Source organism: Petaurus breviceps, unplaced genomic scaffold (genome assembly GCF_028583685.1).
Source record: "Petaurus breviceps papuanus isolate PSGF00001 unplaced genomic scaffold, PetGlider_PUasm1.0 209, whole genome shotgun sequence".
Taxonomy (NCBI): Eukaryota; Metazoa; Chordata; class Mammalia; order Diprotodontia; family Petauridae; genus Petaurus; species Petaurus breviceps.
The window spans coordinates 1,115,836-1,129,857 of record NW_027185854.1 but is presented as its reverse complement, the minus strand read 5'-3'; the positions used below and the strand labels follow the sequence as shown (position 1 = coordinate 1,129,857).

Below are 14,022 nucleotides of genomic sequence, written 5' to 3'. Positions count from 1 at the left end.
CACAACGTGGCTATAATTGTGTATAATGTTCTCCTGGTTCTGCTCACTTCACTCACCATCAGTTCATATAAGCCTTTCAAGGTTTCTCTGAAGTCTGCCTGCTCATCATTTCTTATGACACAATAGCATTCCATTACATTCATAAACCACAACTCATTCAGCCATTCCCCAATTGATGGGCATCCCCTCAATTTCCAATTCTCTGCCAACACAAAAAGAGCTGCTATGAATATTTTTGTACACGTGGGTCCTTTCCCATTTTTATGAGCTCTTTAAGATACAGCCCTAGAATTGGTATTGCTGGGTAAAAGGGCATGTGCATTTTTATAGCCCTTTGGGCATAGTTCCCAAATTGCTCTCCAAAATGGTTGGATCAATTCACAACTCCACCAACAATGCATTAATGTTCCAATATTCCCACATCTCCAGCATTTATAATTTTCCTGTTTTGTCACTGTTAGCCAATCTGAAAGGTATGATGTGGCACCTAAGAGTTGTATTGATTTGCATTTCTCTAATCAATAGCAATTAAGAGCATTTTTTTTATATGACTAAATACAGCTTTAATTTCTTCATCTGAAAACTGCCTATTCATATCCTTTGACCGTTAATCAACTGGGGAATGATTTGTGTCCTTATAAATTTGACTCATTTCTCCATATAGTTTAGAAATGAGGTCTGTAGAGGGGGCAGAGTCAAGATGGCGGAGTAGAAACAGGACATCCGTGTGGCTCCTGCTTCCACCTTCTCCAATTCATGTAAAAAATGACTCTAAACAAACTTTGGAGCTACAGAACCCACAAAATGATAAAGAGAAGCTAACCTCCCACTGAAGACAGCCTGGCAGGCCGGCAGAAAGGGACCAGTGCAGTGCTCTGGGAGCTGAGCCCAGCTCCTCATGAGTTGGAGGTTTTAGCCTCAGGGCGGCCTGACTAGCCGCCGGCTGGAGTGACTTCAGATCACCAGCAGTTGTGGTGGTTTGCAGAATTATCAACCCATAGATGCTAAGGACAAAGTGAGAGGTCAGTGAAGTGTGGACTTTGGGAACCAGGAGTTCAGGAGTGCGGTCCGGCCTTTACCCCCTGGAGGGAGAAGCAGCTGAGGCACCACAGCCACATATGTAGCCTCTGCCACATGGCAGCTTAACTCCTGGCCTGAAGAGTGTAGGGGGACCAAGTGACCAGTCTGAGGGGTAATCGCTCTTGCTTTAACCTTCTTGGATCTGGATTGTAATCTAGGGAGGAGGTCCTGGGGCGTGTGACCAGTTTGCCAGAGCATGTGGAGGCTTCAGAGAGGGCACCCAACTAATAGCTCCAGCAGCTGTGAAAACCCCAGTGATTTGGAGCAAAGCTCCTCTCTCTGGTAGCAGAGTTTTACAGTGGCAAAAAGCTCAAAAGTCAAGTAATTGAGTGGCAACATAAGCAGGCAAAGGAAACAAAGCAAGCAGAGCAATCCGACATAAAACTCCTATTTTGGGGTCAAAAAGAAGCAAAGTACAGAACAGGAGGAAGACAGTGAAGTCAGAACTCCTACACCAAAAGCTTCCAAGAAAAATATGAGCTGGTTACAGGCCATAGAGGAGCTTAAAAAGGATTTTGAAAACCAAATAAGAGACATGGAGGAAAAATTGGGAAGAGAAATGAGAACAATGCAAGAATATTATGAAATGAGAATTAACAACCTGACTGAAGAAAATAACATCTTAAAAAATAGACTAACTCACATGGCAAAAGAGGCTCAAAAAGGCAATGAGGAGAAGAATGACTTAAAAAAACCAAATTTTCCAGATGGAAAAAGAATTTCAAAAGCTCATTGAAGAGAATCATTCCTTCAGAATTAGATTGGAGAAAATGGAAGCTAGTAACTTTATGAGAAATCAAGATACTATTAAACAGATCCAAACAAATGAAAAAATAGAAAGCAAAGTGAAATATCTCATTGGAAAATCCACTGACCTGGAAAATAGATCCAGGAGAGATAATTTAAAAATTATTGGACTACCTGAAAGCCATGATCAAAAGAAGAACCTAGAAATCATCCTTCAAGAAATTCTCAAGGAAAACTGCCCTGATGTTTTAGAACCAGAGGGCAAAATAGAGGTTGAAAGAATCCAACGATCACCTCCTGAAAAATATCCCAAAAAGAAAACTCCTAGGAATATTATAGCCAGGTTACGGAATTCCCAGATCAAGGAGAAAATATTACAAGTAGCCAGGAAGAAACAATTTGAATATTGTGGAAACAAATCAGGATAACACAGGATCTGGCAGCTTCTACACTGAGGGATCGAAGGGCTTGGAATATGATATTCCATAGGTCAAAGGAGCTGGGATTAAAACCAAGAATCACCTACCTAACAAAACTGAGTATCATCTTTCAGGGGAAAATATGGTCATTCAGTGGAATACAGGACTTTCAAGCATTCTTGATGAAAAAAAACCAGAGTTGAATAGAAAATATGACACTCAGATACAAGAAGCAAGAGAAGCATGAGAAGGTAAACAGGGAAAAGAAATCATGAGGAACTTATCAAAGTTGAACTATTTACATTCCTACATGGAAAAACAATAATTGTAGCTTGTGAAACTTTTCTCACTATGAGAATAGTTGAAGGGAATAGAAATTTATATATATATATATGTACATATATGCATATATGTGTATACATACACATATATGTCTATATTGGAGGGTATATGGGTATATGAATACATATGTGAGTGTGTGTATATATGTGTACAGGTATACCTAGACAGAGGCACAGGACCAATTTAATAGGAAGGGATGATACTTAAAAGGTGAAATTAAGAGGTGAGAGAGGAATATAATGAGAGGAGATGGGGAGAGACAGAATGGGGTAAATTATCTCATATAGAAGAGGCAAGGGAAAACTGTTATAATGGAGGGGAAGAACAGGAAGGCAAAAGGGAATGAGTCAACCTTATTCTCATTGAATTTGGCTTAGGGACACACTAAATAGGGTATCTCACCCTCCAGGAGAGTAGGGGAGAAGGGGATGAGAGGGGGAATGATGGAAGAGAGGGCAGGCTGGGGGGGAGGGAAGTTGGAAGCACCCACTTTTGAAAAGGGACAGGATCAAAGTAGAGAACAGAACAAGTGAAGGGTGGGATAGGATGAAGGGAAATATAGTCAGTCTTTCACAATATATCCACTATGGAAATGTTTTGCATAACTACACATGTACAACCTATATTGAATTGCTTAGCTTCCCAGTAAGGGTAGGTGACGAGGGAGGAAGAGAAAGAATCTGGAATTCAAAGTTTTAAAATCAAATGTTAAAAAAAATATATATACTATTAAAAAAAGAAATGAGGCCTTTATTAGAGATACAATGTAGTGTGAATTTTCATTATAAAGAAGCTATGTGTAAAAAAGATGAATGTTTCACACCCAAACATACTGAAGCAGAGAAGATAACACTATCTCCTGCCAAAGAAAGGTTTATATAACACCTCTGTCCCCTTGTGGATGGTTTTCTGTTGGACAGCAGTGGGTTGGGGCATGCACGTAAAGAGATGTGATTCTTGATTGACTGAGAGACCTCGGGACCCAGGATGCTATGGCTGGCATACCTAAGGAAGATTAAGTGACCCAAGAAAATTGGAGAGGTGATTAAGAGACAAACATGGACTTTTAAATACTGATAGGTCATTTCCATAAAGCCACAGATGTGTGGGGCAGCCAGACTCTCAACATATTCTTTTTTTTTTTTTTAAAGCAATCGGGGTTAAGTAACTTGCTCAAGGTTACACGGCCAGTTATTTCTGGGTGTGGTGCTAAGTATCTGAGCCTGGATTCGATCCCCAGGTCATCCCGACACTGGAGCTGGTGCTCTTACTCGCTGAGCCACCTGGCCACCCCAACATACTCTTTATAATTCAAGAGATGGCCAAGAGTGGAGAGGTGAAATCTCTCCTTGTTGGAGCTAAGATCATATCTCACTCCCAGATGAAGACTTCACTCATTCTCATGTATTCATTCATTTATTCTAATCTGCATAACTTCCTTGATTTTTGTTTACAGCTTACTTTGGTAAGGAGATTTACCCACCATTCAAAGTGATCTTTTGTGTTACCAGTATTTGATGGGAGAGAGCTAAGCTAGTGATAATAAACTACATATTAGCCTCCCCTTTTGACTGATCAGGGAAAGTGGCATAAACCTGAGTCCCAAGGTATCATCCCTCTAGTCTACCAATATTTAAGGTGTAGCAAATAGACACAACTCTTGCCCAAACCCTTCTGGGAAATAGGTAAGGGAAAAAACAAAACTCCTTCTTCAGACTTTTCCCACAGACTTCCTATTCTCTATAAAGGCTGAATTCTGTCTCCCTTGGAGAGGTTGTGGGTCAGATCCCAGATCTCCTATTTCCAAAACACACTCAAGTCAGCCTTGTTTATATTAGGAATATTAGGTCATATTAAGAAATATGACCTCTGATCCAGAAAGGCCCTTCCCTTTCCATATCTGTGGCCTCTTCCTGATCAGAAATAAGCATGTCAATCATTATCTATTTTCCTGAGAGTTGGGATAAGGGCATTTCAATCACAGTATTTCCTATGGGTCCTTGTTCCAGGAATTATATTCATGGCACCCTTTTCCTTTTCCCTAGATGGGCCATTTTAAAAATCTTCCTCCCCATGCTAAAGGATGTTTTTATTTTCCTTTGAGGAAGAGAAGAAAGAAATGTAGAAGATATTTCTACTTTCAAGTAAAAGCAGTAGGTGTAGAAAGATCTGGATATACTTGCTTTAATAGATGCTGCCCCTCCAATGGCCTCTTATCCCTGCAACTACTCTCCTTCATTATAAGTCCTTGCTGTCATCATAGTCCAGAGAGAAAGAAGGTGAATAGTTATGCTAGTTTGACGGGAGTTGCGATCCTAGCACTTTCCCATCACTGTCAATGAACTCCTTCACCTCAGTAGGAGGAAAAACAAGTGATAATAGTGCCTGTTGAAAAATATTTCTAAGATCTCTGGAGAGGCACCCTCTACCTAGGCAAAATAAAAAGAAGGGGACAAAATGGGCTGCTAGTATCATTAATGCTAAGAGCTTCCAGTATAAGCTGGCTTGTCCTCCATGTGGAGACCCCTCTGCATGTGCTTTGAAGCCAATGTTTCATTCTGTGTTTAACAGAATGGAATGGACCAGGAATACTATTCAAGACTTATGGGGAGGGTCTAGAAATGCAAGATCCTTTACCTCTGCTCATAGCTGCCTGAGAAATATCATCTATAACTGATTTATTGATGCAGGGTTTCACAGGATTTAGAGCTGGAAGGGAACTTGGAAGTAATTTAGTCCAATCTCTTAAAGATGAGAAAAGTGAAGCCCAAAGACACGTACAGGAAGTAGATGAGCCAAGTTCAAGCACAGACCTTCTGACTTTTTTTTTTGCTTTTTTTTTATTTTTGAGGGGTGAAGGCAGGGTAATTAGGGTTAAGTGACTTGCCCAAGGTCACATGAATAGTAAGTGTTAAGTGAGACCTTCTGACTTCTAAACATATTTTCTTTCCACTATCTCTCTACTCATTAAAGAACTTTCTAGTCACCTTCTAAGCACAAAGAAATCTGTGAGCTGCAAGAATACAATCAGGGAGCTTCTATTAATTTTGCTAAATACACTTTCCAAAGCTTCAAATCCTCAACCTAGAGCCCCCAGCACTGAGACACTGACTACAACCCACTAACCACATCTATGCTCTAAGAGACATTTATATAAGGACATTAAGTGTGAAAAGCACTGTTTTTATACATTATCTCATTTCATCTTCAGAACAACTTGGTAGGGTAAGTTCAATATAGGGATTATTATACTTATTTTACATATGAGAAAATTGGGTTGAGAAATATTTAATGATTTGCCTATGGTCAAAAAGCTAGTATGAGGGGAGAGATTTGAACTTAGGCTTACTCTAGACCTTAGATCTAGGGATTGTCTATATTGTACCATGCTGATTCTCCAAAGTATGAACTGTGACAAAGCATTCAGAACTTCAGAACATCAAGGAAAACAGTACTAAAAGAAGCGTGCAGAATATAATTGGTAAAGACATTATCATTTACCTGTACCAGCATCTTCTCTTGGAGAACCATCTGAATGTCTCCAATATGTCTCTGTTTCTAAATTTCTTTGTATAACCATTTGATTTTCAAGTCTGTTGGGTCCTAGGTAAAAGGCTGTAAACTTCTGCATAATATCAAGTCCTACTATAAGGTGAGAAGGTAAGAACATTTTGCAATATTTTATTTGAAATCATTTATTATTTTTATCATTTCAACATAGCTAGAAGAATTAAAAAATAAACCAAATACCTGGAACTATAAAAATTTGATATTACAGATAAAATTGTATATATCTAAAAATAAGGAAATCCAAACAAAATTGTCACAGCAATTAGAACTTGATTATCTTGTTTCTTAAAATACTGGGTGTAGCCTAATTTTCAGTTTGTGAATTTTATTGATACTTTGGTTATTCTTGCCTAATTAATTTAATGCAAAGAGTTGTCTTCGAAGTTCAAGTATATTATATGAACAGAATATTTTTACAATAATGTCATGTTTATTGTTTTTAGTCTCAACATAAAAAATACTTTATTTTGTCAAACTTGAAATTAATTATATCTTTTACATTTCAATTAACTTACCATATTCAGAACTAATTAGATTAACGCTAAGTTCTTCAGACTGAAGAGCTCTTTTAACATCAATTTTTTTAGTCCAATTTCCGGTTTTTAGTAAAACAGAATCCCTGAAATACATATTAACATTTTTTAAAAAGATTATACAAGTGCTGAATGAAATACAAGTTAATGACCAGGGTTTGAAATGTTTCTAACTGAGGTCACCTGCTCATCCAGAATCCTCATCATCATCCAGAATGATGGAGGAAATGGCAGCAATAGCATATACTTTCTATCTTCCCTTTCTTACCACCAACACTATTGCTTCAACATATTAGAATTGGTACACGAATGAGGTCTTGTAGCCTTATTATTTAGTCAGCTGGGAATATGTGATTACCAAAAGGAACTCAGTGACCAAACTTAAAAAAAAATCACTGCTCGGGGCGGCCAGGTAGCACAGCGAGTAAGAGCACCGGCTCCAGTGTCAGAACGACCTGGAGATCAAATCCCGGGCTCAGACACTTAGCACCCACCCAGAAACACCTGGCCATGTAACCTTGAGCAAGTTACTTAACCCCAATTGCTTAGGGGCGGCCAGGTGGCTCAGCGAGTAAGAGTACCGGCTCCAGTGTTGGGACGACCTGGAGATCGAATCCTGGGCTCAGACACTCAGCACCACACCCAGAAATAACTGGCCATGTAACCTTGAGCAAGTTACTTAACCCTGATTGCTTAATAAAAAAGAAAAAAAGGAAAAAAAAATCACTGCAATTTGAAAGAGCTGGTTATTTTCATGCCCACTCATTTGTATGGTACTGGTAACAGGCATCATTGGAGAAACAAAGACAAAGGTCCTTACCCCCAAGAAATTTATAATCCAACAGAGAGGATGTGATACATAAAAATAAGTACATCAAAATGCAGTATTTCATTACTTATTTCAGGTAGATGAAAGAAATTTTAGTGGGTATTAGGGAAGAATTTGTTTAAGCAGAGATAGACTTTCATAAACAACAACATTTGTAAATATAGTAATTGCATTCACCTTCTTATTTTAAAAACTGATGAGATGGACTGTATCTACACAATATCATAACTAGTTAAAAAATGAAAATTCTGTCAAGAACAAGTTGTTTTGTCTACAGGCCATTAAGCGATTTAAGCCTAACACTAAACTGATCAGTTGTATTGCCCTAACAAAGACAGTCATCATGGAATTTTGAGAAAATATTCAGAAATTAATACAGGAATGTCTTCAATAGGGACACAAGGGGACAGGTAAGCTTGCCAGTTAATACAAAACCTTTAGGATCCTCATATTTGACTCATACCTGGAAAGTGCTTTCTTATGGGTTGGGGTCCATGAACCCATATGGTAACAGTCTAAGGAATTTCCTTGTCAAAGTCACTTCCCTTCTTTACCCTTAAGGGTAGCTGGTTCCTCCATGAAAAACTTAAGGGTAAAGACTGAAATAAAAATGGTACGCTGGATGCTTGGCAGTGGTGGATGCATACTGTCTAGATTCTACATGGTGCTTATGGTAGAGATGTCAGATCTCAGTGTGAAGACAGGGCAAACTCTGAGTTGAGTGAGGAGTATTCTGCACTAACAGGAGTCACTGGGTGGCCTTATATGAACTAAGCAGTGACAGACAAGAAATTTTGCTCTAGTGGTTCCTAGGGGCAAGGGGAAGAGCATTCTCTCACTACTACTTCGGACCACAGGAGTGGCCTACCATTCTCTATTCTGCTGATAGCTTCACAACTGCTGCCTGTGATAATCAGAAACAACACAACAAATGTTATCACTCTTTGAAATCTCCTTCAGGGGTCAATTTGAAAAATTCAGCTGTAGAATCAATAGTATACAATTTAATAGTTTTCAGACAATCTTATTTCCCACTCTTTTTGCTGGGTACATCTTTTTAAAAAATCATATTATTTAAAAAAACATAATCTGAAATTTTTGACTTACATAAGTTTATGTTTAAAAACCACTCGGTTTTCTGCATCTCCTATTATCAGCGTCACATAGTGAGAATCTGGTGCTGTTCTTTTAGTCTGAAGTTGCTCAAAGTTTCTTAGGAAGACGGTCACTAAAATTTCAGCAACTATGTTACTGTATCTTGAAATCTTAAAAAAAAATACAGTCATAAAAGTGTTAAAAGTGAAATAATCCTCATACTTGGCTTTAGTGCTGTACTAAGGAAAGTAGCATTACTGTGGCCTTGGAAGGATTTTGGGTATTCCCCCATTAAGTCACATGTTAAATATGGGTTCTTTTGTTCTGGCTGCTGTTTTTAAAGAAACAGAAAATGAAAAAGATTTAAGAAAAGAGATGAATATACCTGCTCAACTTTAAGCTCATATTTTGGTAGATGTATCACAGTTTCTTTGATTTGGTTTCCAAAAGGAGGATGTCTATTTAAAATCTGAAAATAGTAACATTATTACATTTGATTAAAATACTGAAAATCTAAGCAGAATACTGTTCATAGTCATAAGTTTTAATAGCATTTAGCACTTGTAAAACTAGGAAATTTCAAAACATTTTGTAGAAATTAGACTAGAGGGACAGTATTATTTCTTATGGGTTGGGGTCCATAAACCCATATGGTAACAGTCTAAGGAATTCCCTTGTCAAAGTCACTTCCCTTCTTTACCCTTAAGGGGTAAAAGCCTTAAAAATAATACCCTTAAAATATAAGTTGTATTTTGGGTGGCATCCAAAAAGCATTCAGAATAAATGAATAATAAATACCAGCTCAAGTTCTCTGGCATTGATATCTTCTATTTTCTTAAAGGATGTCAGACCTGCATTTACCATTGCATTTGACAATGTTACACCTGTGGAAAATTAAACAGAAGATAGTGATAGTTTTTAAATCAACTATTTCCAATACAATTCATTCTACCAACATTTGATAACTATGTGAATGAAAAATGAGATAAAGTTCATTTTAACTGTGAAAAATTTTCCAGTGAGTTACTAATTTTGCAAAATTGTGACCAAAATTTTTCTCATCCGATTCATGTTTATTTTGTTTTTGTTTTTTTGCTTTTTAGAGGGCAAGTGGGGTTAAGTGACTTGCCCAAGGTCACATGGTTAGTCTTTGTGTTAAGTGTCTGAGGTCAGATTTGAACTCAGGTCCTCCTGATTCCAGGGCTAGTGCTCTATTCACTGCACCACCTAGCCACCCCCAGTGTTTATTTTTAATAGTAAAAAAATTTGGTCTGTATGTCTCCTTTCTGTGTCCCTCTCTAATGTTTTTCTCTTTGCGTACCATTTTCTCCTATGTAGATATCTGTCTTTAGCTCTACCCATGGTGAGCTAATTCTATGTACAAGTCTCCACCCAGTGCCTCTCTCTTTGCCAATCTGCTTCTGTATCCTCTCACTTTTAATTTATCCTCTCCCTCTTTCTTCCTCACTTGAACAAAATATATTTTTATTTATTGTATTTACTGAATATCATGTCATCTGTTGTAAAAGTAAACAAAACATTTTTAATGAAGTTCCTTTTTGTTTTTGTTATCTTTAATTGATTCTTCCCTTCCCCCTCTTCTGGCTCAATGGCCTTTAATAGATAGAAGTCAATAACCCAAGAGGCTGGGATTCACAGAGACCAAATAACTCGTTTAAGTTCACAAAACTAATAAACAGAACTAGAACCCAAGACTTCTGACTCCAAGGAAGTAGCAATAGCCTATTACTAAGGAGAATGCTGAGACATAACTAGACAACAAGATGTGATACAGTTGGGTATGGCTTAAGAGTGGGGTGCTTTGTCACTAGGGTTAAAACAAAATATACACTGCAAAAGATGGGATCAAACTAAATGCAAAATCTAGTCTTGGTTTGAAAAAAAGAAAATTATATAAACGTAAATGAAAAACAGGTTATCAAGAAGAAATTAAGATATCTCATTTAACCTAGCAAACACACATTGTTTTGGATTTTGAAGACAGTGATTTGAAATGAATTACTGATATCTATTTACAAACTTTTAAAAAAAATTTCATACTTACCAATTTTTTCCAGTTGTTTGGATACATGCAGAGAATTTTCCCAAAGTTTAGCCCGAAAGCATTTAGCTAAAATCAAACTGTTTAAGAGGGCTACAAAATTCTTTTCTTGTGCTGCCAGACACTCTGACAACCCTAAAAGAAGAGAGGCATTTTTTGGTCATAAATTATACTATTCTAGTTTAGTAAAAAGTACCGAGAAATCATATTAAACTTTATCCTACACTTTGTAATTCTTGTGCCACTTCTGAAAATCTTAGCTGTGTCTTGTGTCAAAGCAAAGTCCTGAAGAGGAAGGCATCCAAGATGAGCCTGAATAAGACTGAGATGGGGGAAAGAAAGAGATTTTCTATTACATATTAGCCCCTTCTTTAATCTCCTCTCTTCCAATTCTTCAGCCACTTGGTCTTTAATCTATTTCTTCCCACTCTCTAAATACAGGTGTGCCTTAAGGTCTGTTCCTTTTTTCTCTTACTAACATCTCCCCTTAGGAATCTCCTTTCCTCTAATGAGTTTATTGCTCATAGATGAGGCTTATAACCCTGCTGTGGTGGAAAGGACCCTGGGCCTAGAGGCAGGATACAGGTGGGTTTGCACCTGAACTCTGACATTTTCTGCCTACGTGAGGATGGACACATCTCCACCTAGGATAGCTAGGTGTGACAGTGGATAGAGTGTGATCTTGAAGTTGGGAAGATTTATCTTTGTGAGTTCAAATCCAGCCTCTGACACTTACTAGCTTGTGACCCTGGGCAAGTCATTTAACCCTATTTGTCTCAGTTCCTCATCTGTAAAATGAGCTAGAGAAGGAAATGGCAAACCTCTCCAGAATCAATGCCAAGAAAACCCCAAATGGGGTCACAAAGTGTCAGACACATGACTGAACAATAAAACTACCTGCAGTACTCTCCCCTTAGGGTTATCAGGAGACACAACAAAGGCAAGACATATAATGTACTTAGCAAGCTTTCAAGCATTAGGAAAATGTTAGCAGTTCCTCTTTTTCTGTCCCCTTTCCTGCTGCTGCAGCTATTCCACACCTTCCTGTTACCTTCCCACAGCACCCCCTTCTCCCTGCCATCTCAGCTGAGGCTTGCTAAGTCATCCAAAAAAATGAGGCCATTTGCCAGAGGCTTTCTCTTCTCCCTTCCCGCTCATCTCACATTCCTCTGACATCACCCCCCACTATCTCTTCCTTCATTCCCATCCCAGATGAGAGACGTGGGCCTTCTACCTACCAAGGCCAGCCCCTTTCCATCTTTGATCCTATCCCTTTCTATCTTCTCCAGCAGAATTCTATGACACTTGCACTCTTTCTCTCTCTTTTCCTCCCTCTTTCTTTCTCCTCTCTTATACTACTGGCTCCTTCCCTGGTGCCTACAAATATGATCATGTCTTTCCCAGTCTTAAAAAATCCCAATTGAATCCTACAATTCTCACTAGATATCATTCTGTCTCCCACTTCTCCTTCTCAGAAAAGTTTCTTGAAAAATCTCTGCTTCCATCAAAGAAATGATGCACACCAGAATAATACAATTTTTTTAAACACACACTAAAAATCAAATGAACTCTGACGAATTGAAAAGACTAAGCTCATTCCCAAAGCACATATGATGAAACATGATTATTCTTAAAGAAGTTGAGGACTACTGGTGTGGCATGCTGTATACACTCTCAGATGTGGTGCTTGTATCAGGGTTGCATAATTGTTCTTTTGTGTCACTGTCATGGTGGAAGGTAGGGGAGTGGCTTACTGTGAAATGACTAGCATAAAAATAAAAGGCATTAATAAAACATAGAAGAAAAAAGACAAGTCTCTGCTTCCTCTCATTTTAATTTCTTCTAAATCCACTGCAATCTGGCTTTCAATCTACTGGAATATCACTCTCTCCAAAAATGCCAACAGTCCTCAGCACTAATCCTTCCTGACCTCTTTGCAGAAGCTGGGCACTGTTGACCACTTTGTCCTCCTGAGTACTTCTATCTGGGTGTTTGTGACACTGACCTTTCTCTTTCTATCCAACTTCTTCTCAAGCCTCCTTTGCTAGACCTTCATCCTGTCACACCCACTAACTCATTATTTCCCAAAGCTCAGCTCTTGCCCCATTTCTCTTCTCTCTCATTTGGTGATCTCATAAATTCCCCCTGGATTCAATTACATTTTTATTCAGTCCTACTCTCTCTCTCCTGAGTTCCAGTGTCATAGCACCAACTTCCATCCCCTTGGAGGTTGCCTTCTATCTACTCTGTATATGTATATGTGTATATACACACACGCACACACACATACACGTATATGTATGTATATATGAATATACACATGCTTATTTACATACATATCATCTCCCTCATTAGAATGTAGACTCTTTGAGAGCAAGGCTTGTTTTTGCTTTTTCTTTGTAGCCCCAGTGCTGATCACACTGCCTGGCACAATGTAAGTATTTAATAAATGCTTGCTGATCAGCTACCAGATATCTCACAAGACAATGTCTGCTGCCTCTGGCATATGGTAAGAGCCTCATTACCAGTGTCTTTCTTTCCCTCTCCAAGGAGCGCCATTGAGCAGCAACCTCCTTATCTCTCCTGGTTTCAAGACTGATATGATTCAGCTCCTCCAGTAACATTCATAGCTGCTTTTTATTTGACAAGGATCTTACAGAGTATCAGAAGTCATATTAAAATTTGGAGATGGTCTGAAAACTGAGAGATTCTTGGCACCTTCTGTCTCTTTTTCTGCCACTGCCATCATCACGACAGAAGTGGCAAGGGTTCAGACAGAACTGAGAGATATTTTGTATGTACTGAGAGCTATTTTGTATGTATCTTTGTTTCATGGTTGCTATGGACAAAAAGAAAAAAAAGTCTTCCAAGTGGCCAGACTGCTGGTGACAAGTTTCTTGAAAACACACTCAGTATGTTGCTGGAGGGAGACTTAAAGCTTTTTGGCCATGGTATACCCTACTACCACTTATATTCTGCCGTCCTAGCCTTTGAGAACCCAGAGTCCATATCACAATGAAGCACCAGAGGAGGAATTTGTGAGAGACCTCTGCATTTACTGAATGTGGGACACAGGAAATGTGGCATACAGGATCTACTGCCCTTGAGGTTTATTTCCCACTCCTTTTTAATGGTATAGCAAAGAAAAGAAGAGAAAAAAAAAACCTATGATGTTATCTGCTCAATTTAAGATGCATGATATCTAACTGGTTATAAGGAATCAAAGGTTGCCTGGTGACTAAATTTGCTTGTCAGTTTCCAAAAAGCTCAGAGATTGATAAACAAATTATCTTCTTGTTTAAACTAGAACAGCTAAGGCTTGCCCAGACCTGTCAAGTTCCTTAG

General features: G+C 38.4%; 1 protein-coding gene across 1 annotated transcript in view; it reads right to left on the bottom strand.

The window, feature by feature from the left end:
* The window catches only part of LOC138165483 (probable ATP-dependent DNA helicase HFM1), a 126,503-nt gene that overhangs the window by 47,312 nt on the left and 65,169 nt on the right, over positions 1-14,022 (bottom strand). The window contains exons 23-29 of the mRNA XM_069093853.1: positions 10,902-10,999; positions 10,681-10,812; positions 9,414-9,499; positions 9,001-9,084; positions 8,628-8,785; positions 6,674-6,777; positions 6,090-6,233 (exon numbers count right to left, since the gene is read on the bottom strand). Coding sequence (XP_068949954.1) covers positions 6,090-6,233; positions 6,674-6,777; positions 8,628-8,785; positions 9,001-9,084; positions 9,414-9,499; positions 10,681-10,812; positions 10,902-10,999 — 806 coding nt within the window. The remainder of the gene's footprint in view (positions 1-6,089; positions 6,234-6,673; positions 6,778-8,627; positions 8,786-9,000; positions 9,085-9,413; positions 9,500-10,680; positions 10,813-10,901; positions 11,000-14,022) is intronic.